At 41.7% G+C, this 26,844-nt stretch overlaps 1 protein-coding gene across 2 annotated transcripts in view; it reads left to right on the top strand.

Moving 5' to 3' along the window:
* Positions 1–26,844, top strand: part of FGF14 (fibroblast growth factor 14) — a 691,909-nt gene that overhangs the window by 436,897 nt on the left and 228,168 nt on the right. The window contains exon 1 of one of the 2 annotated variants that reach the window (XM_019529698.1): positions 21,783–22,264. The exons of the other annotated variant lie outside the window; for it this stretch is intronic. Within the exon in view, the coding sequence (XP_019385243.1) occupies positions 22,072–22,264 (193 nt within the window). The 5' untranslated portion in view covers positions 21,783–22,071. Of the gene's footprint in view, positions 1–21,782; positions 22,265–26,844 lie in introns of those variants that run through there. 2 annotated transcript variants of the gene reach the window in all.

A 26,844-nucleotide genomic window follows, 5' to 3' on the forward strand; every position in this document is an offset into this window, starting at 1 on the left:
ACTTAGCCCTGTACAGATTTGAACTGGTTTCCACTTAGACTGGTTTATGTCTAACATCTGTTCCTGGCCCTCATGAAATCCTTTTCTCCAAAAGAAAGATACTGAAGAGAGTAAAAGAGGTGGAAGATCTAATTCTATGTAAGATAGAAATGGAACAAAAGTGACTGAAATGCCATTTCTGTTATTGGATGCTGTGTAGAGAAGATATCCAAGAACCCTGTTGCAATAGGAGATAGAATTCTGGCAGACTGCTTTTTGGATATCTTTCTCAGATATTTTCATCAGACCATGAGTATATAGACACAACTGTTCAGTCATTTTTTGCCAAATAAATAATATTTAACTATTATATGTTCTTAAAAGAAAGTTTTATCCTTATAATAGTCTGGACAGAGAGATCTTTTGTGTTGTGTGAATACTGAAATTAAAACATGATTTTAAGTGCCCATTGCCAACTGTTTTTAATCCTTATCTACTTCTTCACTTTGGCCCAGTTTGGGAAATCATTTAAAATATATGCTTAAGTGCTGTTTTGCGTGGGGATGCTTTCCGGAACGCTTAAGTCATCAGTACACTACTTGTGTACAGTGTACATTGGTACACAGCATCAGTATGCTCCTCCAGTCCTGTCTCATTCCTCTTTGTCCTCTTTGGCCTGACAGTCTGGGATATTTGTGGAGAATGTAATTTTGGTTTCTCTTGAATATGACATTGTGAAAGGAACAAATGTATCGGTTTACTCAGTATCGCGGTTGGCTATGAATGTACAGATCCATTAACCCACTTTGTTAAAAGTAAAAAGAAATTACAAAATAATACAAGATTTTCTAAGGTTTTAGGCATACTCATACTTCTTAAGGGAAAGGAAGTCAGACTTCACGTTATGCTATACAACAAGCAAGAGTTTACTTTTTTATGTGTCATGATTTAAAAATAATGCAGAGACATTTTTACAAGCACAGGGTACATACGCTGTTTAAAACAGATTTCTTAAAATAATAGTTTTCATAGAGAATAAAGATTGTTTATTTGATCCTATATGGATATAGAAAAAATCATGGTCTTAGAATATTTCTCAAAGATTTTATTTTGGTACAAATAATTCAGGCTCCTACACCATTGCAAGAAGTAAAAGCAGACTTTCTTCCAGTCAATGTCTTTGTTGATAACTAGAGTAACAGTGTCCACTGCTGGCAAATCAGATAATTGCACTACACATTGTAGAGCTCTGCTGTCAAACAGCTGTGATGAGTAACAATTAATCTTTGCTGCAAAAATGTTCTGATTTAGTTTTGGAGGATTATGATGTCAAAGCAGGTCATTCTGTGAAGAGTACCCATGCTACAATTGCTAATAATAAACGCCATGAATTCTGAAATAGTAGCCAGTAGTTAAAATGTCAGTGTAATAGCAGAGCACCCACTCTTAGTGCTGTTTACTTTTACAAGTTACCAACATATTTACGCTATCAGGGGACCATGCAATTGAGCCCTGGATCAAAACATGACACCCACTTGACACATGGTTACCCTGACAGGATGTATTGAAATCACTCTCAATACAACCAAGTGGGTTAATGGATCTATATCCACTAATTCCCTGGCTGCCTTGGAAATATTTATTGGTACCTGGTACTTCATTATAGATCTCAGACTATCTTAGAGATGGAGAGAAAATACAGAACAACATAGTGTAAGTTTTACTTTTCTTTTGTTACTTATGTAAATAACAAGTACAGCAATCAATTATTTTCCTATTGTACATTTTCTCAAGGTATTCAGGAGGTAAGGGGTTTTTGAAATGTCTAAGATTTGCTAGTGCCAAGCTCATTGGCATTATATCCTGTCTGAGCTTAGCACAAGTGTAGTGGGCATGCCATGTTTCACTGTGACATCAGTGCTGTAGACATACTTACAGGGTTTGTTTTGCAGTCCTGGTATTATTTGCACTTCTCTCATTATTTTAAAAATGGAGCAGAAACATAAAATGAGATGGTACAAACTTGCTCTTGCTTTTGTTACCTATATAGGAAACAAGTATGACAAGCAGCCATTGGCCAATTATACATTTTCTCAAGGAATTCTGTAGGTAAGTGTTTTTTGAAACTTTAAGATTCACTAGTGATAAGCTCATTGGCTCCGGTGAATGTTAGCCTGTAAATACTTTTGAGAGGAATTCATGTACCTCACTTCCTTGGCAGTCTTAAGATTTGCCACCAAGAAGTATTTCGTTCATTATTAGCTCCTACTTTACATGCACCAAGGCCAGAAATGAGTCAGTAAGGCTACTCTAGGAGTGCTCCCCTACTACTGCCTTCAAAGCATGCCTGATACGATGATCTTGAGTCTGTTAACAAGATGGTAGAGGGTGCAGAGTGGCTTTATTGGCTCATTTTTGTTTCTCAACAGTATAGGCATACCCATAATATATCACTGAAACTAGTGTCACTAAGCAGAGGAATAAGCTCAGATAAGAGACAGACAGGCACTAGAAGGGGAAAACTTCTGTTGTCACCACCTCTCCACACACTGGCATGAGGAAAGATTCTGCCATTGTTGCTTTTCCCCATGAGAGCAAAGGGAAAGCTCCTGCTGCTTCTCTCCATGACAATACAGGGAAAGCTCCCACTACTGAAGCCCCCTGCTGCCAAATGTCACTAAAGACAAATTAAATGGCTCTGTGGGCTGGATCTGGTCTGCAGGACGTAGGTTGTTAATCCTTGGCTTACTCTCTTGGGATTGCAACTCTCTTGTAGCTTTGTCACTATAAGTTGTGTGCACATTAGGATCACATCACTGTTAGCCTAAGTATACTGGTGCATACTGGTGTTTTATCATTGTAGGAGAAATGATATACTATATCATCAAAGTTATCTTGATGTGGCTGTAGCTCCAGGAAAGCTTCATTTTCTACAGAGAAAGTAAAACCACCCATACCCCCAAGCAAAACAAGGTATACCTGAAAAGGTACCATCTTGGTGATTAACTTCTCCTATACTGGGGGCTTCTCATGACACAGCTATATGGGTCAGCAATTACACTTTTTTTCACCACTGATCTATGCTGATGAAGTATATTCATAGATTTCGTAGGCATTAGGGCTAGAAGGGACCTCAGAAGATCATCGAGTCCAGTTCCCTGCCCTAGGGGCAGGATTCCAGCAAGATAAACATCCAACTGACTCTTAAAGGAATCCAGAGTAGGTACTTGCACTGTCTCTGGTGGCAGTCTGTTCCACACCTTTGGGGCTTGGACAGTTAAGAAGTTCTTCCTTATGTCGAGCCTGAAACGGTCTTGGAGGATTTTGTGACCAGTTGACCTTGCCATCCCATGGGGCGCTCTGGTGAAGAGATGTTCCCCCAGATCCTGATGTACACCCCTTATATACTTATAGGCAGCCACCAGGTCCCCCCTGAGCCTGTACTTGTCCAGGATGAAGAGTCCCATAGCTCTCAGCCTCTCATCATAAAGCCTGTTTTCCTGCCCTCTGATCATGTGTGTGGCTCTCCTCTGAACTCTCTCAAGGTTCTGCACATCCTTTTTAAATTGTGGAGCCCAGAATTGGATTCAGTACTCCAGCTGGTGGCTCACCAAGGCTGAGTCCAGCGGGAGGATGATCCTGGGATTTGCTAGAGAAGCATCTATAGATGTAAGCCAGAGTTTTGCTTGCTTTGCCAGCTGCAACATCACACTGAGGGTCATATTCATTTTGTGGTCAATCATGACCCTAAGGTCCCTTTTGGCTATGGTGCTAGTGAGTGTAGCACTGCTGAGTCTATAAGCATGCTGCTGGAGTACCTTGCATTTTTGGTGTTGAAGGCCATCAGGTTTTCATCCGCCCATTTTCTGAACCTGTCAAGGTCAGCCTGGATCACTATCCTATCCTTGGGTGTGGACGCTTTACCCCAAAGTTTGATGTCATGAGCTAATTAATTAACTTGGTCGGTCCACTTCTGACACCAGTGTCCACATCATTAATGAAGATGTTGAAAAGAATAGGCCCAAGGACAGAGCCTTGGGGGACTCCCCTGGTCATTGTGCACCACAATGATTGACTTCCATCAACTACCACTCTCTGGGTCAGAACTCGGAGCCAATTCACCAGTCAGTGATGTAGCTGAAACATCAGTTGGCCAGTTTTTCTGAGAAGATCATGGGATACCAGATCAAAAGTTTTTTTTTTTTTTTTTTTAAATCAAGATGTATGATGTCAGTCTCTTCTCCCTAGTCCAGGTGATTATGACCTGGTCGTAGAAGGAGATGAGATTGGTCAGGCAAGCCCTACCCGCAACAAACCCGTGCTGGCTATCTCTTAGGAAGTTGCCTTCAGCCAGTTTGTCAAGAATGGTCTCTCTGATGATTTTTTCCAAGATCTTCCCCAGGGTAGAGGTCAGGCTGATGGGCCTGTAGTTCCCTGGATCTACTTTCCTTCCTTTCTTGAAGATAGGTACCACATTGGCCTTCTTCCAATCTTTGGGCACTTCACCTGAGGGCCATGAGTTCTCAAAGATCCATGCCAGTAGCAGAGCTATGATACTTGCCAGCTTCTTAAGTACCCTGGGGTGTAAGCTGTCTGGGCCAGCTGACTTGAAGGTGTCCAGGCTCTCAAGGTGTTCCTTCATATGGTCAAAATTGATGGAGGGTAAAAATTCTTCCTTGCCCTGGTCATTCCGTACCATATTGAGCAGGGCTGTCCCTTGGGCTGGTGAAAGACTGATGCAAAATACCCCTTAAGCAGGTTGGCTTTTTCTTGGGTGTCAGTTGTCAGTTGACTCATATGGTTAAGCAGGGGTCCAATGTTATCCTTGCTCTTCCTCTGGCTCCCCACATATCTAAAAAAGGACTTTTTATTGTCCTTGATATGTGTAGCCAATTGCAATTCACTTGCATCTTTGGCTTTCCTGGTTCGCTTCCTACAGGTCCGGACCAGTGCAGAGTACTCCTCCTTTGGGGAGGAGTACTTCCAGCCTTCCATCCTTTATAGGTCTTTCTTTTTAGATGCAGGAGGCCCAAGGGAGATGCTCTACCCTTTTGTTGTCTTTCCTCTGGGATAGATGCTGCTTGAGCTTCAGGATTGCTCCCTTGAAGAGCAACCACTCTTCCTGAACTCTCCTCCCCTTTGGGTCGAGGTCCCTTAGGGCCTCACCAACAAGCCTCCTGAGTTTGTCAAAGTCAGCTTTTCTGAAGTCAAAGACTTCTGCTTTGCTGACTGACTTATCAGTTTTACAGCAGATGGTGAAGGTGATCAGCTCATAGTTGCTGTCTCCCAGCTTCCCTTCAATCATTAGGTCACTGATTAAGTCATCCCCCATTGCCAGTACCAAGTCAAGCAGAGACTTTGCCTCTCGTCGGTCCATAGACTTTTTGAGTCAGAGCTCATCCACACACGAGGAAGATTTGTGACTGTTCAGATGTGATTGAATGCTCTTCCCACGAGATGATAGGGTAGTTGAAATCTCCCATGACAACCATGCACCGGCTGTGCACAGCCTCACCTTCTTCCCTGGTGAATTCCTGGTCAAGCTCTTGATCCTGGCTAAGAGGTCTGTAGTAGACTCCCACCATTGTGTTCCCTGTGCCTTGTTTGCTGCAGATTTTGACCCAGAGAGTCTCCAATCATCCCTCCTGGGTGCCAGTGTCAGATGCATAACTTTCCTTAACAGAGAGAGCTACCCCACTTTTTTCCACATGATCTCTCCTGTACAAGGTATAGCCATCTATACCTGTGGCCCAGTCATAGGTGGAGTCCCACCAGGTCTCCGTTATCCCTATGAGATCATAATCCTTTTTGTTTAGCAGAAGGACCAGTTCCTCCTGTTTGTTTCCCAAGCTCCTGGCATTGGTGTACAGGCATGTAAGTGTCCCTTTGGGGGGGCCCTTCCCTACAGATCACTCCAGGGCTGGGGTATAGGGGTGGGTTCCCTTGAGTGCCTTAGCCTGCTAGGTTTACAAAAGCTGCCCTGTGGGCTTGCAGTGGCAGTAGTCCTCCCATCTGCCAGCAGTCCTCCCATCTGCCAGCAGGCTCAGTTTAAAGCTCAGTCAAAAAGGTCAGCAAGTCTGACTGAGAAGAGCCTCCTCCCCCAGCAGAGTGAGGTGGAGGCCATCTCTTCTCAGCAGCCCACTCCCCCTCTCACCAAAGAACAGACTGTGATCATGGAAGCCAAAGCCTTCATGATTACACCAGCGCCACAATCGTTGGTTGACTACCTCATCCTGTCTCTCCCTCCTCAGTCCATGACCTGCAACTGGAAGGAGCAAGGAAAAGACCACCTGCACCCCCAACCCCCTAAGCCCTGCTGCCAGAGCCATGTAGTCTCTCATGACCTGGCTGGGATTGCTCCAAGCCATGTCATTTGTGCCCACATGGATAAGGGGCATAGGGTAGTAGTTGGAGGGCCAGATAATCTTTGGGATCCTCTCTGCTATTCCCTGAATGCAGGCCTCTGGGAAGTAGCAGACCTCCCATGTTAGGGAGTCAGGACAGAAGATTGTCCCCACAGGAGATTCTCCCATGAGGACCACTCTGTGTTTTGTCTTGGAGAGAGTAGGGATGGGTGATCTTCCCTTGCTTGCAGAAGCTGGCATCTCTGCAGGCTCTACTGGGGCTGCAAGAGGTTTGTACCTACTGCAAAGCCCCAGAAGAGAGGGAACCTTGGTGCAGCAGGCCTTAGGGTGCTCTTGGCCACTTTTGTCCAACCCCCTGGCTGTACAGTATGCGAGATCTCCAAGTCCTCCCTTGTCCTGGAAAGTGACCTTGGTCTACCCTCTGCCTGCAGGGGGTGAAGGGCTTGGCAGTAGGAGTCTATCTCCTGCTTGCCATCCCTGATGGCACACAGTTTCTGGACTGCAGCCTGGAGCTCCTCTATCCGGTGCCTCAGAGACTGCAAAGTGGAGCATACCTTGCAAAGGGAGGTGGCCACGCTTCTAGTCCCATGAGCCCGGAAACATGTCAGGCAGTCCCCACAGCCGAGAGCCAGAGGCTCCATGGGCTCCATCTGGGTGGTGGCTTCTGAGGTGCCAGAGGGGGAGACGGCAGACTCTGAGGGGACCCTCAGGGTGCACTGTGCCCCCATCCACATTGTGCCACTGGTAGCCTGGCTACTGATGGGACTTCCTTCCCTGGGGCTCACTGGCAGCACCTCAGGCCCTCCCACTCACCCTTCTGAGCAAACTCCTGTGCTAACTTGTACACCGAGCCCAGAAGTGCATGTGTTTGTGCGTCCTGTTTGCAAGGTTCCAGTTGCATGGTTCCCTGGGGGGCTGGGCCAAGTAGGAGCTGGGGGGTGGGGGGCGTGACCCTCCTCAGCTCTACTCAGCTGCCTCCCTGCTGGGCTACATCCCTCCCACTACAGGCCCCTGCTTACCTGCGGCCAGGCTGGGGCTCATCGAGGGTCCTAAGATGTCTTGGTGGGGGCTTTCACTCATGGATCTTGTGCTGGAGCCAGGACCCAAGTATGAGCCTATACTGTTTAAGCACTCCTAATGTAGAGATTAGAATCTGGTACTGCATATTTTAGCAACTTAAAAACAAGCACATTAAAATATGGCTGTTGTTACATCCATGAAGCGGCCATCCATTGTACACTGTGGACTATTTTTCTTCATCCATTGTACACTGTGGACTATTTTTCTTTCATGTTGTGCTGCCTGCTCTATCACTGCAGACCTATTTCAACCCCTTGAAGTTGGCACATGAATGTCCAACTTCTTTTCTAAAATCATTAAGAAGGAATGCTCTATATTTCATCCTGAAATAGGAATCCAAGGTCTTCTGCATCCTACACTATCAGACATTCACTAAAATTAGCTTTAGTTTCCCCTTCCCTGACAAAAACTTTTATTTTTAAAGACAACTAAATACAGCAATCCCCTGAGTATTTAAATAGACTTCTTAGCATTTGTACATAAAAAGAGCTTGAAAAACCAAGTTAAGGCTCATTCTGTGTTTCAATGCTGTGCTATAAGCAATCCAAAGTACCTACTTTTTCTCCCGAAGTGGCTTGCCACAAGGTAGGGAGCAGCATATGGGGTGGAAAGAACTCTAAGGCAACTATGTCCTCCAGAGTAAAAAAGTGGAATTATATGTCTTCAGGTACCTATTTTGTTTTCAGTAGCAATGATGCAGGAGTACTAGATTAACTAGAAATGTCTGTTTTCAAATGACCAGGACTGTTAATTTCCTAAATCTTGTATGGATGTGGAAGTTGCCTTTGTGGACATAAATTGACAGAAGTTGATTTATATTAGTACAGCTTGTGTCAGCAGTACCTTGTCTACATGCAGAAATTGCACCAGCAGAATTTATAGCAATGTAAGTAAAGAGCTATAACTATACTGATTATATACTCTGCTATGTTTGCAATAGTTTAAGCTGCTCCACATTTGAAACAAGGTCTACCTAAGGAAAATTATCAGCAGCAGTATAATTATACTGCTATTGTTATACTGGAATAACTCGTGGACAGTTTTTGGGGAGAAGACAGAGCGCTTTTTGAAGGGATCTAAATTAAATCAACAAATAAGCATAAATAGTTATGCCTGTAAATTTCCCTTTTTACACAACTTCTAGTGCAGTAAAGTGTTACATAATTTGAAATATGTTTAATGTTTAAAAAAATTCAAACAAATCCTCAGAAAAGTAGATTTATTTCAGTTTAAAAATGACCATTTAGGGTTTAGTAATGGTCTAACTAAACTGGTTTAAAAACATTCCTCTAATTAAAATGTGTAAATGTTTTTGTAAACTGTACCATAGGTTAAAACTGGGTACCTTTTAATGCAGAAATATTTCTACTTTTGATCTTAGTATGAGACAGTTTTAAAAAGTGAATTTTCCTTAGCCTGGTATATACACATTTAGTTTTTTCCAGGAAGGCTGCATTTTTCTATAATAACTCATTTTAAAATGTCCTTTTTAATTCCTGACTTTTGATCTTGTCTGTTGTTTATTGACTGTGCATTTTTAGTGACTTGTTTTCTCACCCAAACTAGAAAATTGGATCTTTCCCACTTTGAACTAGAGTGGGTGGCTATCATATTCTCAGGCATAGGGTTAATTAACACACATATACTTGTAGCAGAGGTAACACCTCTGGCTCTGTGAAACTTGGACTCTCAAAGAACTAAAGTGACTTGGACTTGTGTTCTAAGTGAATTAAAGAAATATTTAATAGGCGAATATTTGCAAAAAGAGCAGCTCAAAAAAACACATGAATATGATGAACATGTACAGACAGATTACTCATTTCTGATCAGCAAGGATCCTGCTTTTCTCTGATAAACCACCCCCCAATTTTCAAATTAAAAAAGTAACCCAAAATCCACACTTTCGCATGATTTAAAATGAAACACCACTGATATGAAACACCACTAATATATATATATTAGTGATGTTTCATTTTAATCATGAGAGAGTGTGGATTTTGGGTTCCTTTTTTAATGAAACATCACTAATATGTATATCTATCTATCTATCTATGCAGATGTGTATATACAGAGCCCCCCCCCACTGATTTATACACATGCACACTAATATATATTACATATATTAGTGGTGTTTCATTTTAATCATGGAAAAATGTGGATTTTGGGTTATTTTTTTTAATCCAAATATTGAGCATTTTTTTAATCAGAGAAAACCAGGATCCCTGCTGATCAGCTGTCTAGTCTGGTTTTTGCTTAAAAAAAATACTTATTAGCCTTTCATTTAAGTGCATTTTGCCATTTCTCAGAAATATGTATGCATTGTTACATATCTACATGCCCTATTTTCTTAAACCTAAAGAATGCTTGAAAATAATTGTAAAATGATCCATTTGATATATGCAAGGGGCAATGATTTCTTAGGGTGCAAACTTTTATCACACCCACTGGTTGGGATAGATCTTTTGTTTAACTTTAATCCCAACCCTGCAGTTGTTTTAATAAAAGGTATCACCCTGAGATATCTTCACCTCTTGCATAATTCCTGGACCATCATAGCTCAATACATCACTCTAACACTACCATCTGATATTATAAGCATTGCCGACGCGTAGGGGGTGCATGTGAATGCACGTGCACCCCCTGAGCTCAGCTGGGCACCTCCTGGAAGCGCCATCCATAAAACCGGAAGTGCCTGTGAAAGTGCACTGCAGGTTTCACCACTGGCTCAATGACTGGCTGACCCCTCCTTCCCTTCCCACTCCTCCCCATCAACAGTCTGGTGCCCCCCAGAAACTTGGGAGGCACCAGTCACCCATGATTGTAAGTATTGTTCCTATTGAAAAGAACAGTTTATTTCAGGTACACTGGCAGTCTTTACTTTATTGTTGTTATCCTAGAAGTTGACATCTTTGTGGGCATCTTTTAATGTATTTTGGAAAAATATATATTGTTTCTGGAATCTTTACATTGCCATTCTAGTGTTTTATGCAACACTGTTTTACAAGCAAGTATGAATCATTTCATGTTTCTCTATAGGAAATTGTTTCAATATCTTCTATTTTAAAGATAATATTTTGATGAAACTGATAAAAAGTATCCCTGCTATGTCATTAGACTTATTTTTATTTCTCTTTTTGTATCATGGTGATTGAAAAACCTATCACCTGAGACCATAAGTTTGGTACATGACTTCACATATTTTCATTTTTTGCTAACTGTTCTGACTCTAGAATTATCTCATTGGAGGATTAAAACCAGATTTCTGCTTAGAAGCAAGGCATTCTTTTTGTTGCTTGTAAAACTAAATTTAACACACGGCAATAATCCATGTTAGAGTGCTTTTCAATTACTTAGAAGAATAATTACAATTATTGTTGCTGGCTGTCAAATCCCAGGAAGGTGGATTTGTCAAGGAGATTCTGGGATAATCTTGCCCTTACTGGTTTGGCTAGTGAAGTGGAACAAGCACTGTCTTTGCTCTAGTTGTAGGTATGCAATATTTATGAAATATGTGACCACTTTCTTTTTTGGTGTCTTATTTTCAAACTTCTTTGTGCACCTGTGTGCACTAGATATGTGATGTTTTAAAAAATTGAAATTGCAGTTCTGATCTCTTTGTTTGACTCCAACAGTTTGAATTAAATCACTGACTGGTGGCCCCTTAGCCTGTGCCCTTCAAATTGATGGAAGTTTTGTAATTTAATTCAAGAAAAGCAGAATGAGTGTTTCTTTGATACAGTAGTCTGACTCTAATTTCAGTAGGATTATTCACAGTTTATAAAGCTATGACTATATATAAATATTTGCAGGAATCATGTTTTCCCTAGTTTTTAATCATTTTTATTGGGGTGTTCTGAAATTGATCCAAAATTTTTAAATTTTAATGGAAAACCACCAACAATTTACATATTTTTCATAGAAACATTTATCCCCCAGTTATAATTTATTCTTTACAGTGTCTTTTTAAATTAAAATCTTTCCCTATAGTTTAAAGTATTTGTCTTCATTTCTTTTCTTTTATTCTATGTTATATTAATCACTCTGCAGTTGTATCTCATTTCTCTGGCTCCAGTGCTGTGAGTTCAAGCCTTATTTTGGATCCCAGTTGACCTAAGTGTAAATGGGTACCTGGTCATTTAGACTGAGTCAAAGGTAGTTATGTCAATCCCTGTATAATGTTCACTACAAAATTTTGTGCACCGTATCTATGCTAAACCACAATGGTCTTTTAGGTTTGGTGAGCATCTGACCTCAATAAAATACCAGGCTTCATGGGAGGTGGGTGGGGGATGGTGTGTAATGCCTGTATAAGTTTTCCTACTGATTTAAGGCCTCTGCTGTCATTTAGAGCTGGGATTGGGAATTTATGGCCCTCAGACTGGATATGGGCTGTAGCAGCTCAGGGGATCAGGAACAGACTCTGGGTGGACACCGGAGGAAGCATCTCCCAGATCCTACAACCAGTTCCATTCTATTCCTTTGAAGCAGCCAGAGCTACTCAGAAAGGGTATCCCCAGGTTCCTGCCACCTGCTGCGTTCCTTCTATTTCCTCTGCCCAGCCCTCCCTGGTCTCTTTTTACCCCTAAATTTTAACCCTTTCCATCACCACTTGTTGCTTGAATCAGTGAAAGTAATGCCTGGGCTGGGTTACAAGTGACAAGGGTTGCTAACCCCTGATTTAAAGGTTTATAGGTTTGTAATCTGTTCACATGGGGAAAGATGCCACAAACAGATGCAAGAGTTCTCTCTCTCTCTCTCTCTCTCTCTCTCTCTCTCTCTCTCTCTCTCTCTTTGTTTTAAGTGATTTTCTGGGAGGGAGCCCTCAATTTTTCTCTTGTAACATAGTGCTAACAGCATGTAAAAATCATGAGTCATTAGGAATGTGGACACAACACATTTACTATGGAGTAATTTGACTTTAAACCATGATAAAAGTGGAGCAAGCACAGGATACAGTTATTCTCAGAAAGTGAGGGTCATATGTGCACCAGTCATAGTTACATCAACGTACCAGTTACATGTCCACTCCCAGTTTTACCCTGGCTTAGCCTTTGCTCAATGCAAACAAGCTCCCTTGTCAGCTACTGGTCAGGCACTGTGATAGCATGTATTGTGGGTATCCAGCCTGGGAGATCTGGTTATATGTCTATTCCTAACTACAAAGGAAACTTTCAAAGAACAAATCACAGTAAATTATGTCATGTGTTTCTGCACCCTGATTTTTCATGGACTACTTATGATTAACTGGCTCCCTACATAAGAAAGATCAGTCTTTAGCCTTGATTCCTGGGGTATTCCTCAATAACCATCTTTATAGCCTAGCAGGTAATCATTGTTTCCCAGCTGCACTCCACTACTTTCTTTACCTGCCAGCAATTCTTGCTTCCCAACTGTTTCTAAAACCTGCTTAACTTCTTCTAGTAATATCTGCAGGAGGGGGAGCCCTCTCTATCCATTTTTATATTTAAAAAAACAAAAACAAAAAAACCAGAAATAATTTTAGGCAAGAAGTATTTTTGAAGCTCCTCCCCCCCCCCCACCTTTCTGTTGCATCTTCCAGCTGTCCAAAGGTTTGTCCAGGACATAGCTTCAGGCTCTCTTTTTTTTTAAAGCACAAAAAATGGCTGAAGGTACCTAGTGGACTTATTCTCTGCTTTCTTCCTGCATGTTCCTCTGTACCCATTATTTCCTCCAAGGTCCTTCGTTCAGTGTCCTCACAGCTCACAATCTTTCACCCCTCTCTGAAATCTTGGTAGTACTAGGTTGCAGGTAATTTCTCGGCAAATGGTTCTGGATCCACACAGGTGTTTGCCATTGTGCCACACTAATTCCCAGGCTATTGCAAGCCTATTTTATCTTCTTAGATATGGGGACTTGCAATAAGTCTCCTATTGATTTTGGTGGTGTGAACAGACAGCAAGTTGGGGTTTTTTGGAATGGCCATGTGGGATCAGGATTCCTTGACAAGATGCTGAGAATCGTTGTGGAACATTTTTGGGAAATGAGCAGTGGAACTGGTGAAGTGCTACGTGAGAGTGATGTGGGAGCTATGGTGTGTTACAAGGCATTGGGTGACAGGGAGATATTGTGAGAAGACTGGGCTGAAGTGAAATAAGACGTGAGGATACAGAAGCTCCTGGTAATTCACCTATGGGATGATTTGCCATTGTAGTTTCACTGTTCCAATGTCCTGCCAGCGTCACCTCCCCTCTACACTACTGGATATTTTGCCATTATTTACATTCCCTTTGGTGCAGTGAATTAACTGGTATTTATCGTAATTGGGATATCCATTAGGGATAACTTCTTCAGCCTCCTGATTCTTAATTGTCTTTTCAGTCCCTGATGAGACTGGCTCTATGGGGATGAGACTATTTAAACTACTTCTTTGAGGGAATGGGGAGCAGGGAGGGGGTTTTGAGGCTACAGGGAGTAAAGTAAAATTACAAAAAGATGCATGTGGGAGGGAACAGAATAAAATAGAAACTGAAGGGGTGGGAGGAGTAATGATGGGAGTAATGATGGAGGATTGCTGGGAAATTTGAAGCCCTGAGACAGGCTAAACTTGTTTTACTCAGCAAGACTGCTAAACCTGAGCTAAACTGACTGCTCAGTTATACACTAGTTATTTTGGGTGAGATATTGGAGGGAGAGTTGAGGTTGTTTTGCTGCTTGTTATTGAGAGGGATTTTGTTCAATGATCTCTGTTGGAAATTCATCTTAACGCTGGAATCAGAAAGCTGTTACATAACCCATCATTATCCCAGGTGAGACTTTCTAGTCAGCACTTCAGAAAGTTATAGCTAAACTAAAGAGAAAATAGTGATAATTGTCTTGAGTGAATAGAAGTCTGGAAAAAAATATTGTGAAGGAGATCAAAAACATTTGGGTGTTTCATCTCACTATAAGGTGAAAAATGGGGACATAACAGTATACAAGATTAATTAAGGGTATAGAGAAGTTACTTTTGAAACTTCCAATCATTTTTCATAATACAAAAACAAGGGGATGTTCAATTAAGTTAAAAGATGTACTTTTCAGAAGCAATAAAAACCTGGAGGCTCCATAGACCAAGCTACGGTCTAATAAATGGAAGTTAGAAAATACCTTCCTTCTGTACAGGATAAATCAGTTACATTGTGGAGGGTTTATTGCACCCTTCTCTGAAGTAGATAGTACTGGCCACTGCAGGGCAAAGTATATTGGACTAGATGGGCCACTGTTTTGTTCTCCTGTGGTGATTCCTATGTTTCCTTTAGCTTTTGGTTCCTACTGTTCCCAGGGCAATTTCCAAAAAGAAGGAGTACTTTATAATATACCTGCAAATGTTTAGGTTTACATTTTATTTACTGAACTAGCTCCATTGACTTCAGTACATAGTGTTCAGTATTTGCTGAGCCTATAAAAGATTGGAGCCAAAGTATGCAGAGTCATGTAAAAAGTATTTGAAAGTGTCTAAGAGAACTAAAGTAAGCAGATCTCTTCCCCCCTCAATGCGTGTTTAAACTACTTTTGCCTTATTTCAGATATCCACTTGTCTAATTTAAACTCAAACAATTTCTTGAGGTCTCTTTTAGGTAAAATTTTCATGGATTCTGCAGGTCCCTACTCAGAAATTTAAAGCTAATCTCTCAGTGAACAGTATTAAAACAAGAAAACAAAAAAAAGAAACTTTTTCTTTTAATTTTCAGAAACAATATACCCTGCTCTCCCCAAAAACCCCTTCCTTTTGAAGCTGATTTAAATTCAGCATAGTCACTATCAACAGTTTTTGAATCAGGCTGAAACACACACACACACAATGTTAATGAAGGACAAGACAAAAAATCAAGATTTTTTTGAAGTATATTTAAAATAAGCTCTTTGAACTATTTATATAGTTTTTATTACAATTAAGGTAAAGATTAAAAGACTATTTTTCCAGGAGGAAAGTAAATGATGTACCCCAAACTTACATAATTTCAGACCAGCCTTACTGTTTTCATTCCTGAAAATTTTATCTCAGATCTTGCTTATGATTTTTCTAGGATATTGTGTGATTTTTAAGTTCTTGAACCCACAAACCTCTGGTTAAATTGTACACTAATTTTTCTATTTGTCTTTGTTTTAAATTTTTTGACTTCCTAAGCAAGGTGTTTTTTTTAGAATAGATTTTTCTTAATATGTAAACTAAATTAAGTGGTTCATTGAAGTGTTACTAGCAGTCTTCAGTGGAAACTGAAGACTTATTGAGCAATGTACAATATTAATTTCATGCTTCAGTCCTGTTAGTCATATATATATACGTGTGTGTGTACATATACGTGTGTGTGTATATATATTTGTGTTTGTGTGTATATATATATGTGTGTGTGTATAGACATAAATTAAAGCTTGTTAAAATATCAGATTATCACTTTAAAATTTCCTTTAATTTATATATATGTTACTTACACGTATACACATGGACCAAATTCATCTCTGGAGAAGATCCATGATACTTTGGCGAAGCTTCCTATGTCAGTTAAATGTAACGGATCTGAATTTGGCCCTTCTGATTGTGTTATGAAATTTGACATTTGAGGCTGAATGTGAAGTGCCTTCAACAGAAATTCAGCATAACATATATAGCTCCTATTTATATTATTGAACTCATTAAATAGGATTCCTTTATCTGCTTGAAAGCCTAATCAACTGATTTTAGTGTTGCTGAAGTTAGGATTTTTAAATTACACCATTTCTAACACCATTGTTTTCTTTCTGTATTATGTTTGTAATGCCTGAATGAAGAAAATAATTTATTTCTTATCTCTCATACTTTAATTCTTCTGCCACTGTACACAACCAAATCACAGAACTAAAATCCTCAGTATAAGACATCAGCTTCTGGGAAGTTAACAGTAATGTATCAGGAGACTGATTCCCAAGTTAGAAGTCATGAATGCATGAAACTGAAATAATTTCAGCTGTATTTAAACCTTATTAACCAACCAGATTATTATTATTTTAACCAAAGGGTGCACATAAACTGTCTGCAGAGGGATTTGTAATCTTCAGCTTCATATGGTCATACTGATATATTCATGAGAGAGAGGACTTTTCTTGTATGGCCAAAAATCTTTCAGGTGTATGTAAAACCATGAACAGTAGAAAAACTAGCTTTGATTGTTTGAAACTTGGTTTTGTGAGGGTATAAGTCAGTGATTCTCAGTCAGAATACTATAACACCTTTGGGTGCCTTGAGATCCTTTCAAGTGTGTTGCAAGGTGCCACACATTGTTAGATTTGTAAACATGAAGCGCGATAATCATGATTCAAGATAAGCTGAAAGATTTCAAATATAAATCTATTTGGGGTCTTTCATATTTGAAGTCTTTCTGAGGTCTTCAGAACAGAAAAACTGCTATATTATTTTTCTGTTGTCAGAACAGAGTAAAAACTAAGAGCTGATATTTTTTGCAGGGGGGAGGGGGCTCAAGTCTAGTCAGATACCAGGAGTCTAAGAAGCTTGAGAAATACTTGTATAATTTATATCATTCTATTTGACCTTTACCTCCAAAGACAATAGAGCCTAAGGATCAAAGGTTAGTAAAGATAACTGATGCCTACTCATTTTCAGGGTTTCAGAAAAGAGCAGGTACTGTTTCAGTTGGGAGCCATATAAACCGCCCATTGCTAAAACTGGCTAAAGGCCTAGGTAAAGCTAAAGCTGGCTAAAGGCCTAGACAGACTCTATGAGCATCTACACATGTGCCTGATGCCTACTTATCAAGTCTGCTGAAGCATTTTGGACCATGTTCCAGCAGCCTTGGCATTTCATGTATTCAGCATCTTCAGAATGGCTGCGGAGACACTGTAACTAAAAGTTGTTGAATGAGCAAGCACTGGGCACATGTAGGTATAGAGTCCGTCTCTACCTGGGCCTTCAGCCACTCTAATTAAAGCACCATGCCCCAACTCTGGAGCACTTATAAAGATGTCCTACATTGAGAAAATCTAGGGCTGGGCTAGGCTAGTTAAGGCAATGGAACCTTGAATTGGATCTGGCTTATTTAATTTGGTCATGTACATAAGAAATATATGAAGGACTTCTCGTATGCTACTGCCATTTCTAGATATCTTTCAGGTTTGCAGTTCAGTGCTTAATGTCTTACGAGGACCAGTTGCTTAATGTCTTGCACATCCTGAGTAATTTGCTTCTTACTGAAGGAATAGATCCTTGCATTTCAACGTGACTATGAGGAATAAGGAATGTGTGTAGCATTGGCAGAACTATACATTTAAAACATTGTTTTAAAACACAACACTATCACAATATAATTTTAGTTGTACTGTGACCAAAAGGCATAACATAAAACTGAAGACCATGTTACAAATCTAGGAGAAATTCTGTTTGTAATGACACAAAATGACCTTCAATTTATAACAGCCTACGTAATTTCTGTTCATTACCATAATTCATAATTTTGAAATAATGACTTAGATTATTGTAAATGTATGACTATTTGCAACATTGAATTCTAATATATTGAGCTGCACAAGAGGATATATATTGGAGATATATATATAGTTGGCAAACAAATCTTATAAAAATTTGCTAGATCTCATCTGCTAGTATCAATGTGCAGTCTAGTATTTTTCTCTTTCTACACTGTTTGCTAGAGGCATTTTTGGTGTGGATATCTTTTCCCTATATGCTCTTATTCAGTTGATCTGTAAAAGTAATAACTGTATTCTCTTCAGGTTTGTTGTCACAAAGAACTTGTTGCCTGCACTTCATTCTAGTCTAATATAGATATGAAAATATATGAACATCTGCTGAAAAGAATTGAGCTGTTAAGCTTTTTAAAGCAAAAAAGGCATATGTGTATTTAAATTTTGTAACCACATAAATATACTTCAAGATAGTTATAAATTCAGTGTTGAATCTACATTGCCATGTAAAATCTTTATATAGATGGATTTTTAATACATGTAGGTAATAATAATATCACTGAGCATATTTTTTTTTACCTGTTAGCACTTTGAATGGTCACTGGAAATAAACAGTTCAGGTTTTTTAAACAAATAAGGATATATTGTTTAACTACATGTCCAGATCTATATATGCCTAAATGAACTTGATTAAGAGGCAGTACCTTCTAGGCTCCTTAGATATTTTATAAAGGAAGCATTTTACCTAGATTTTAAACAATGTGATGACAAACATTAATCATGCATAATAAAACACACAATTTTAAAGATTTTACATTCTAAAAATGTCCTGGATAGTGAGAGGGGACAAAACAAAACAATTTAAAACCGCATAAGTCAGCACTTAGAAATTAACAGAGGGGAAAATGGAAAATGTTGAACACCCCTTTCCCATTAATGGCTTATTTCTATATCCACACCTGACATTTAGAAATAAAAATACTATTTTAATATATAAATTGTCAATGAAAGGTCTCTTAGTTTCTCCTAAATGCATAAAGCTTACTTGCCTTTAACATGACAGTCTACACTTCCACAATCTCTGTTATCAAAACTCTCTGATTTAGAATTGCACATGTTTTATCACAGGTTAAGACAGCAGATGGCTCTCTTGAGTTTTCTTTGGAGTATCTAAAGCTGTAAACAACTACTCTGCATTTCTGAGATACAAGTAGAGAGCTTTTGTTTTTGATCCCTGGAGTAGGAAATGCACCTTCCCTATCCCCTTCCCTTTTTACCCATTACATTTATCCCCCTCCATTTTTGCCTTCCTCTCCTCTCACCTCTCCTCCAAAAATCTCAGGGACCCCCTTGAATTCCATTTGGGGAATTAGTAGTGCTGGAAGGCGACTAGATAACGTGATCAGCGGCTGTAGGCTGTGCATCAATGAATATTTTCGAAAGGTCCTTCCAGCAAAGTGAATATGTGCAGTCTCCTACTCGAGACTTATTATCCTTGTGGATGAATCCCAGGGCCATTGGAGGTCACTTTTTAACCTTTCTTGCTTCCTGCTTCCCTTCATCTAGACTACCCCGCTTTCCCTGACATAAGCAGCCATGATCCTTTTCCCTTTTTTTGTTCTGTCACCTTCAGCAGCAGGAACAAGGGAAACGCCCGCGCACGCCGGCTGAAGGCCCGTGTGCGCTGTCCATGGTGCTGAACGAAGCGCCCAGCCCGAGCTGAGCAGGACGGCGCTGGGCAGGGTCACAGTGTCCTTGGAGGACAGATAAACCCCATCAGTCAGGGCATCAGGAAAGGGCAGCAGTTTAAGATGCAACCGTGGAAGACTCTAGTCTGTTATCATTCAGTGTGTGTGTTGGGGGTCAGGGATAAAGTCGAAGGCAAAACAATCGCGGGGGAAATGGAAGGGAAGAACCTCTAATTGCATTAGCTAGAGAGTAATTGTAGCAGTGGCTGAGGAAATTGCTTGCGCTGTTAGAAACCGTCAGACAGCAAATCCGACGTGAATGTTTGAGCTGAATCTGTTTCTATCTCCTCCGTTATTAAATGTATTATCCAGATCCACTTGAGCGTGTCCTGCTCCGAGTTTGCTCTGGATTTAGCACAGTCTGGGGAAGGGAGAGGCCTGTGGAAACTTTTGCCCTAGAGATGGATACAGTCCTTCTCAGATTAAAGAATGGGGAGATCCAATGATCGATCGGAGAGAAACGGAAGTACTTAGCCCTGTGGGCTTTATATTGCCAAGTAGCGATTTTGGCGGGGACTGTTTTCAGCTTCAAATCCTGCTGTTGCTAACAGCCGCCTTTTGGGCTGGATGCCAGCTAAAGGAAGAAGAGAGGCACTAGGAACATGACCAAGAAAGTTTGGATTAGATCATTTACTAGGGGAGGGGAGATGCACAGGCAGGGAAGGCGGCCGGCAAGAGTGCTTAACTACTGCTGCTTTCTCCTTCCTTTGGGTAGAGCAACGCCTTTGTCCTGTCAGATTTGACGGGGGGGGGGGACACAGGAGTCTGGTGCAAGGAAAGGAAGAGGTCCCTCTAGTCACAGGAGGCTGGTGCATGGAAAGGAAGAGGCTGGTCTTAAATCCATGCTACAGAAAAGAGGCTACGGCTTGTCAGATCCACCCTCAGGTCCTTTTTATTTACTTCCTTCTGCCTGTCAACACCTCAGGGCAGGGGCGTTGGGGTCTCCTGCCTGACACAAGCTGTTCGTGCTCAAGCAAGATCACATGAGCGCCTGTTGAGGGGGTGTTGGGGGTAGTAATTTCACTTTGTGACCGCGATCAGTAAACCTACCGCTGCCCGCCCCCCCCCCATCATCATCCAGAAATCTGTATGAGGTATATTAGGGGCCCCTAACCCAACAGGCAGCTAAAATACGCATGCACACTCACACTCACACACTCTGGGGGGTTGCGGGGCCGCTTGGAAGTCGTTCTGTGCCATGAAGCCTCAAAGGCCGGAGTTTGTTTTACCTCCTCGATGCAAAGTCTGCCCCTTGCATCGTCTCTCCCCGAGACAGAGCGCGGGCTGGCGGGAGTCGCGGGTTCCCCGCGCGGGGGGGGCGGCGGGAGGAGGTGTGCGTCTCTTTTCTGACCTAGCTGTAAGGGAGGAAGCGCTTCCAGCCGGCTCCCCAGTCACATCCCTCCCCCGCCGCCGGCGTGTGCACGGGGAGTCAGGGCTGCTGGGCGCTTTCCCCTCCCCAACCCCACAGCGCGTGCGTGCGTGTGCTTCCATTCCCCGACTCCCCTGGGAGAGTGAATGTGCGCGCGTGTGCTTCGGCATTCCCCAACTCCACCGTGTGTCTGTGCGCGCGTGTTTTCCCTGCCCTGAGTGAACTCTACTGAGACAGACACACAGTGCGAGTGTGCGAGTGCAAGTGAGTGTCCAAGAGGGAAGGGGGGGGGGGTTGAGTAGGGGTCACCCAGGAGCCCCCGCGCCGTGCCCCTGCTGCTGGCCGCGCCGCTCCGAGGCGCCGTCCGCGGCCCTGGCCCGGGCGCCCCGCAGCGCCGCGCGGCTCCCCCAACTTCCCGCCGTCCCCCTGCCAGCCCGGGACTCTCCTGGGCATGCGGGCTGGGCTGGCAGGGGGGGCAGGAGGGCCCCACCCTTTGCTATGGGGAAAGCCCCCGGCTGCAGGGAGCCTCTAGAAACTCGCCCCCCCCCCTTCCATCTGCCCCGCTTCCCTGCCTCCCGCTCCTCTCCCAGCCCCCGGAGCAATAGCACCGACGCTGCCCCCCTGCCTTGCCTTCCTCCTTCCCCCTGCCCTTTCTCTCCACTGCTTTTCTTCTCTCCCCCGCCCCTCCCCAGCCCTCCCCGCCTCCTTTTGGAAGGACAGAAAATATAATCGCGCTCTGTGCGTGCGTGTGTGTGTGTGTGCGTGCGCGCGCGGGTGGGCAGGGGAGGCTGGAGCGGGGTGGGACCGCGGCGCCGCGATTCCAGCTCTCCCCGGAGCCGGAGCTTTGCTCTCTCCAGATGCTGGTTTGGGGAGCACTTGGCGCTCACCAGGCAGCAGCCCGGCACGCGGCGGCGGGAGCAGCCCCAGCGGTGCCGGCGATGGGGGCAGGCGCCGCCGGGCGCTGAGCCCCGGTCCCAGCCGCGTGGGCTCCATGCGGTGCAGCCGGAGCCGGAGACAGGCGATGGGTGCCCGGCGGGGCTGAGCCCCCCGCCCGTGCCCCCATCCCGGCCCGCTGCCCTCCCTCCTGTCCCCGAGGCGGTGAGAGGCAGGAGCAGCCATGGCCGCGGCCATCGCCAGCGGCTTGATCCGGCAGAAGCGGCAGGCGCGGGAGCAGCACTGGGACCGGCCGTCGGCCAGCAGGAGGCGGAACAGCCCCAGCAAGAACCGGGGGCTGTGCAACGGCAACCTGGTGGATATCTTCTCCAAGGTCCGCATCTTCGGCCTCAAGAAGAGGAGGTTGCGGCGCCAAGGTGTGTCTGTGTGTGTCTGTCCCTGTGTGTGTCTTGCGCCCGCACCCGCAGCCCGACCCGGGGCAAGAAACTCTGCGGGCGACTCCCGCACTGGGGGGACCCGGAGAGGTCCCGGGGCTTGCCCTTGCCACCCTCTCTGCCCCCAGCCTGGCGGAGCAGGGCAGGCAGGCAGTCGCGGGGCCGGGGATCCCCCCACCCCTGACAGCCCCAGCGGGAGGCAGCGCGGGCACATCTGGCTCAGACAGGCCGGGGAGCAGCAGCTGGCCAGATGTGTGCCCGCTTGGGAGGCGAGTGAGAGTCCAGGGAACCGCCTCGTGGGAGAGCAGCGCCCTGCGAGGGAGGCAGCTCCGGGGGAATTGAGGGATTCTCATTTTGGACCCAGCCAGGCAGAGCCGAGGAAGGTGTTCACACCTTTTTTTCTTTTCCCTAAGCGAGGCCATGCTGAGGTTGAATGAATGCTCCAGTGAACAGAAGGAGCTGTTATAGTCGCAGCCACAGCCTTTTCATCTTTTTTTTTTTTTTAAAGGACAAATGGTAGGACAGTGTTTACAGCTTCTAAGTGTTCAGCACCTGACAAAGCAACCTGAGTGAACCCTCCTTCCTGACTCCTTTCTTAGGCTACTGGCTTGCTTTATCAAGGCTCCCACTCCCAGCTTCTGTGCAGGAGAGAGTTATTCTATTTTGGGGATTATGCAAGTAAGAAGTACATCATGCTCAGCATGCTTATGAGGGAATCTGGGAGAGGTTACTTTTGTGTATTCAGATTCTGTGCACACACAAAGGAGGCAAGTATTTTAGCTGCCTGTTGGGTTAGGGGCCCCTAATATACCTGATACAGATTTCTGGATGATGATAATGATATCTTCCCCTAGATTACACTGTCATCAGTAGACTGACTGACATCTCCAAAATGACACTGAGGAAGTGATTGCATTGGAACAATGATTCCTAGTACTAGTCTGTGAACACAAGGGATGAAACTATCTAAAAAAGATCACATTTGTCATTTTTTCTTGACATTACCCAGTTTAAGAGTAATACCCCCAGAAATTGAAACTGTTGCTTATGTCATGCTTATGCCCAGGAGGCAAGTAGCCTTAATCCAAAGAAGTAGTTAATCAGAAATGAAGGTTTTAAGTAAAAGTCTTTGGAATCAGGGAGAACATCAACCAAATGCTGAAATGAAAGCAAATTCTGTCTGATAGACTATGGAATGCTCTTCTGTCAGGTGTTGTAATGTGCAGCATTACAGAAAAGGTAGACTTCCCATTCAACACAGCAGAGAGAATTAGAATCCCTGGGTGAAATACTTTCATACTTGGCTAAGCGTCATAATTTGTGATCTGATAGAATGCACTTTTTCCCTCTTCTTTTTCTTTACACCATATTTTAAATACCATAATTTGATAAGCTCTAACACACTTTTATTTTTATGTGGTTTATTTTTTTCTCATAGAAGAATTATTTCTTACTCTTCTGGTCTCTCCAAGCAAAAAGAAGCAATATCAGTGAAACTATAGTTACCCCAGTTTTCTTCTTTTATTGTAGAAAACATGCCAAAATTTGCCACTATTTGCAGACAGCAAAGTAATATAATGTGTCTGTCATGGTATTTCTTAGCACTAATATCTAAAATACACATTTTAAGGTTAGTATGTGTCTACATAAACTGCAAACTATGGCACACTTCTTTTCCAAGCATGTAGTGTATCCTAGCAATTTCAAAATCTTGATTAGGCTTAATTTTAGATTGTCTGTATAATGGCTTATACTTCACTGATATTTGATTTATATTAATCTAGTGTCCAGTTCACATTGATCTTTCATCCTCACTGGTGAAAACAAGTTTACTGGGACTTACTTTAATATGTTCACTTGCTGGATGGCCATTCTTGGCCAGCTCTGCAGTTCTTACTCAGGCATAACTCTGAATGAATACTGAATGGGACTTGAGATAATGCTCATTGCACAGAATCAGATATGAAGCATTCATTTCCACAGTTATATGATATTTCTGCATTCAGCCAGTTCTGCATTCAGTCCTTTTCATTTTGCATAGTGTATTTAGTTATACTTCTGAAACTGATTATAACATAACTTGATTAGAGTATAAGCTAAAAACTATAACTCATATAAATAATACACTTGGTTTCAATGCAAATATTTATCAGGATAAGAGCTTCTCACATCTGTATGGTTTGCAGTATCAAGCTCTTAATTTACTTTGCTTGTGTCAATATTAAGAACTTTTTAAAGACATATTTATCCAATCACTTACGTTAACAGCACAAATTCAGGATCATTAATCACCAGTAAACCTTTGTCCTGCAAAAAGGCAGGTGTGTAAGCCTATGTGTGTGTATGCATGCATGCATCTACCTAGGGTGGCTTGAGTACCTGTAGATTCAAAGTTATATACTCTTTAGTAGACAAAAGCCAGGAAGAGAAACAGGTGCTAACTGGTGGCCAGTGCCATCTTCCTGTATTAAATAATTTGGAATGACACCTAATTGTATAGCTAATTGTTTATTCTGATCATTGATTAAATGCTCCTTAGGTGTATTACAAAATCAACATTTTCATTGGCATTTGTCATATTCTCCCAGAAAGGATGCCCATTAATCAACCAATTATTTATTGAAACTTACTGTGAAAACCATTAAAATAAGTCTTTGTAAGCACAGTGTGATGCTTTTCAATACATCTGTTGTCAGATGTGAACAGTGGAATTTTTAAGAATAAATTTTATCTAAATTATATACAAAGTGTCATGGGAACAAAGAGTGAAAAATGAGCCTGTGGGATGTGACAAAGGTACTTCCTGGCTTGCTCATGCATTACAGCATTAGAGCAGGAATACATAAAAAATATTTCTGTTATATACGATGCTGAAATCTAGACTACATCCCTCATAGCAAAAAAACGTAACTTACTTTTGCAAAGTCCTTACATATGGGAAAACAAATCCCCATCCATCTTTGAAATGAACAGACAGCAAACAATAATAAAAACCAAGTGAGAGTGATGCTGCTGTTTCAGTTGCATTAATAAAAATGCTTGCATTTGCTACAATATTTAATCTAAGAGAAAACTTTTTAAAGTATTCATTCCTTTTAGAATGCCTATTGATACTGTTCTTGGTTGATTGGTATTGATCTAATGATGAACTAATGATATGATTCTGAAGACTAGATAGCCTCTATTGTATGGTAGTTTTCTAATTTTCAGACCCTAGTTACCCTTTCATGAACATGCTGTTCTATAAAATAACTACAAGTTTTGTGTGGAGAAATTTAAGTTGTTTTTTTCCTGAAAGATACCATGTAAAAATACAGACAGAGAGGAAAGCTGGATATTTTTATTTAAATGTTACTCATATACTGGGTATAATGGTGGCTGTAATAGTGGCTTTAACCATTTTTTTCCAATAATTTTGATTAATGACTTGACTGTAGTTTACAGTGATTTCTGAGAGAGAATGGCCTGATATACTATTGAGTGGACAAAATTACAATAATACATCAGGCAGCTTTGATTCATAATGTTTAGTTTTAATATTATAATATCTTTAATTTATTCTAACTGACATCTGATGGAGAAATCCATTGACATTAATTTCCTGCTATGCTGAAGCCAAAATCTGTGTCCTAACATTGATACTAGATGTCAATCAATAATAAGTCACCCTTTCTCATTTGGATTAGAGAAAGAGGTGGTTTAATTCTGTTTATTCCCTGGGTTCTGCTAATACAATATACGTGATTGCATACAGAGCTGTCAGACAAGAATTTTGAAGGCTTAATGTAAAATCAAACCTGAATGTAACCAGAGACTATACAATGGAGAGTAAAAAATAAGTGTCTTAATTTAGGCAGTTACAATATTTATGAAGTGTATTATTTCAAATCATCTGCTTGTCACTGCTTCAACCTTAGCTTCTGTTTATGTTATATTTTAACCTATACATCTATAACCTTTGTTGCTGCTCAGAACTGTAGTCTGATTAATCAGATGTTTTCAGATTAGTCTGTTAGGTAGTACTTACAATTTTAAATGTTTTAAAGCTATTAAAACTAGTCATGAAGCCATGTTTACATACATTTTACAATATATAAATTTATATTTTTAAAATTATGCATACCATTGATTCAGTTTTGGAATAATTTCATTTCTAAATTTTATGCTGATAGTAGTGAGAAAGACAGACAGACAATATTTAGAAAATATATTGTTTTTTAAGGCATGCCTTTTGCATGTCTAAGTTGGGTTTTTTTTGTGAATATGACATTACAGGAGTGCATTTTTGCACAATTAGTGTTTGTACCATGTGGTTTTATGAGGCAGGCATTGGAAGTGGTGCTTACAACCTTAGAAGTAAAATAATACCATGTGAAGATGTAGTGCTGGAAGTGTTTTTGCCCGTGAAATGTTATCACAGGGTTGAAAGACAACTGTAGGAGTGTACATTTTAAAAGTTAACTTAATTTAATTTTCTGAAAATGCCAAGCATTACAAAGAGACATTGATATATCTAAGTGTGAACAAACTGAAACCTGTGGCTGGGTTTTCCTAATTAAAAG

The sequence above is a fragment of the Crocodylus porosus genome, unplaced genomic scaffold, assembly GCF_001723895.1.
Source record: "Crocodylus porosus isolate Cpor-Errol unplaced genomic scaffold, CroPor_comp1, whole genome shotgun sequence".
NCBI lineage: Eukaryota > Metazoa > Chordata > Crocodylia > Crocodylidae > Crocodylus > Crocodylus porosus.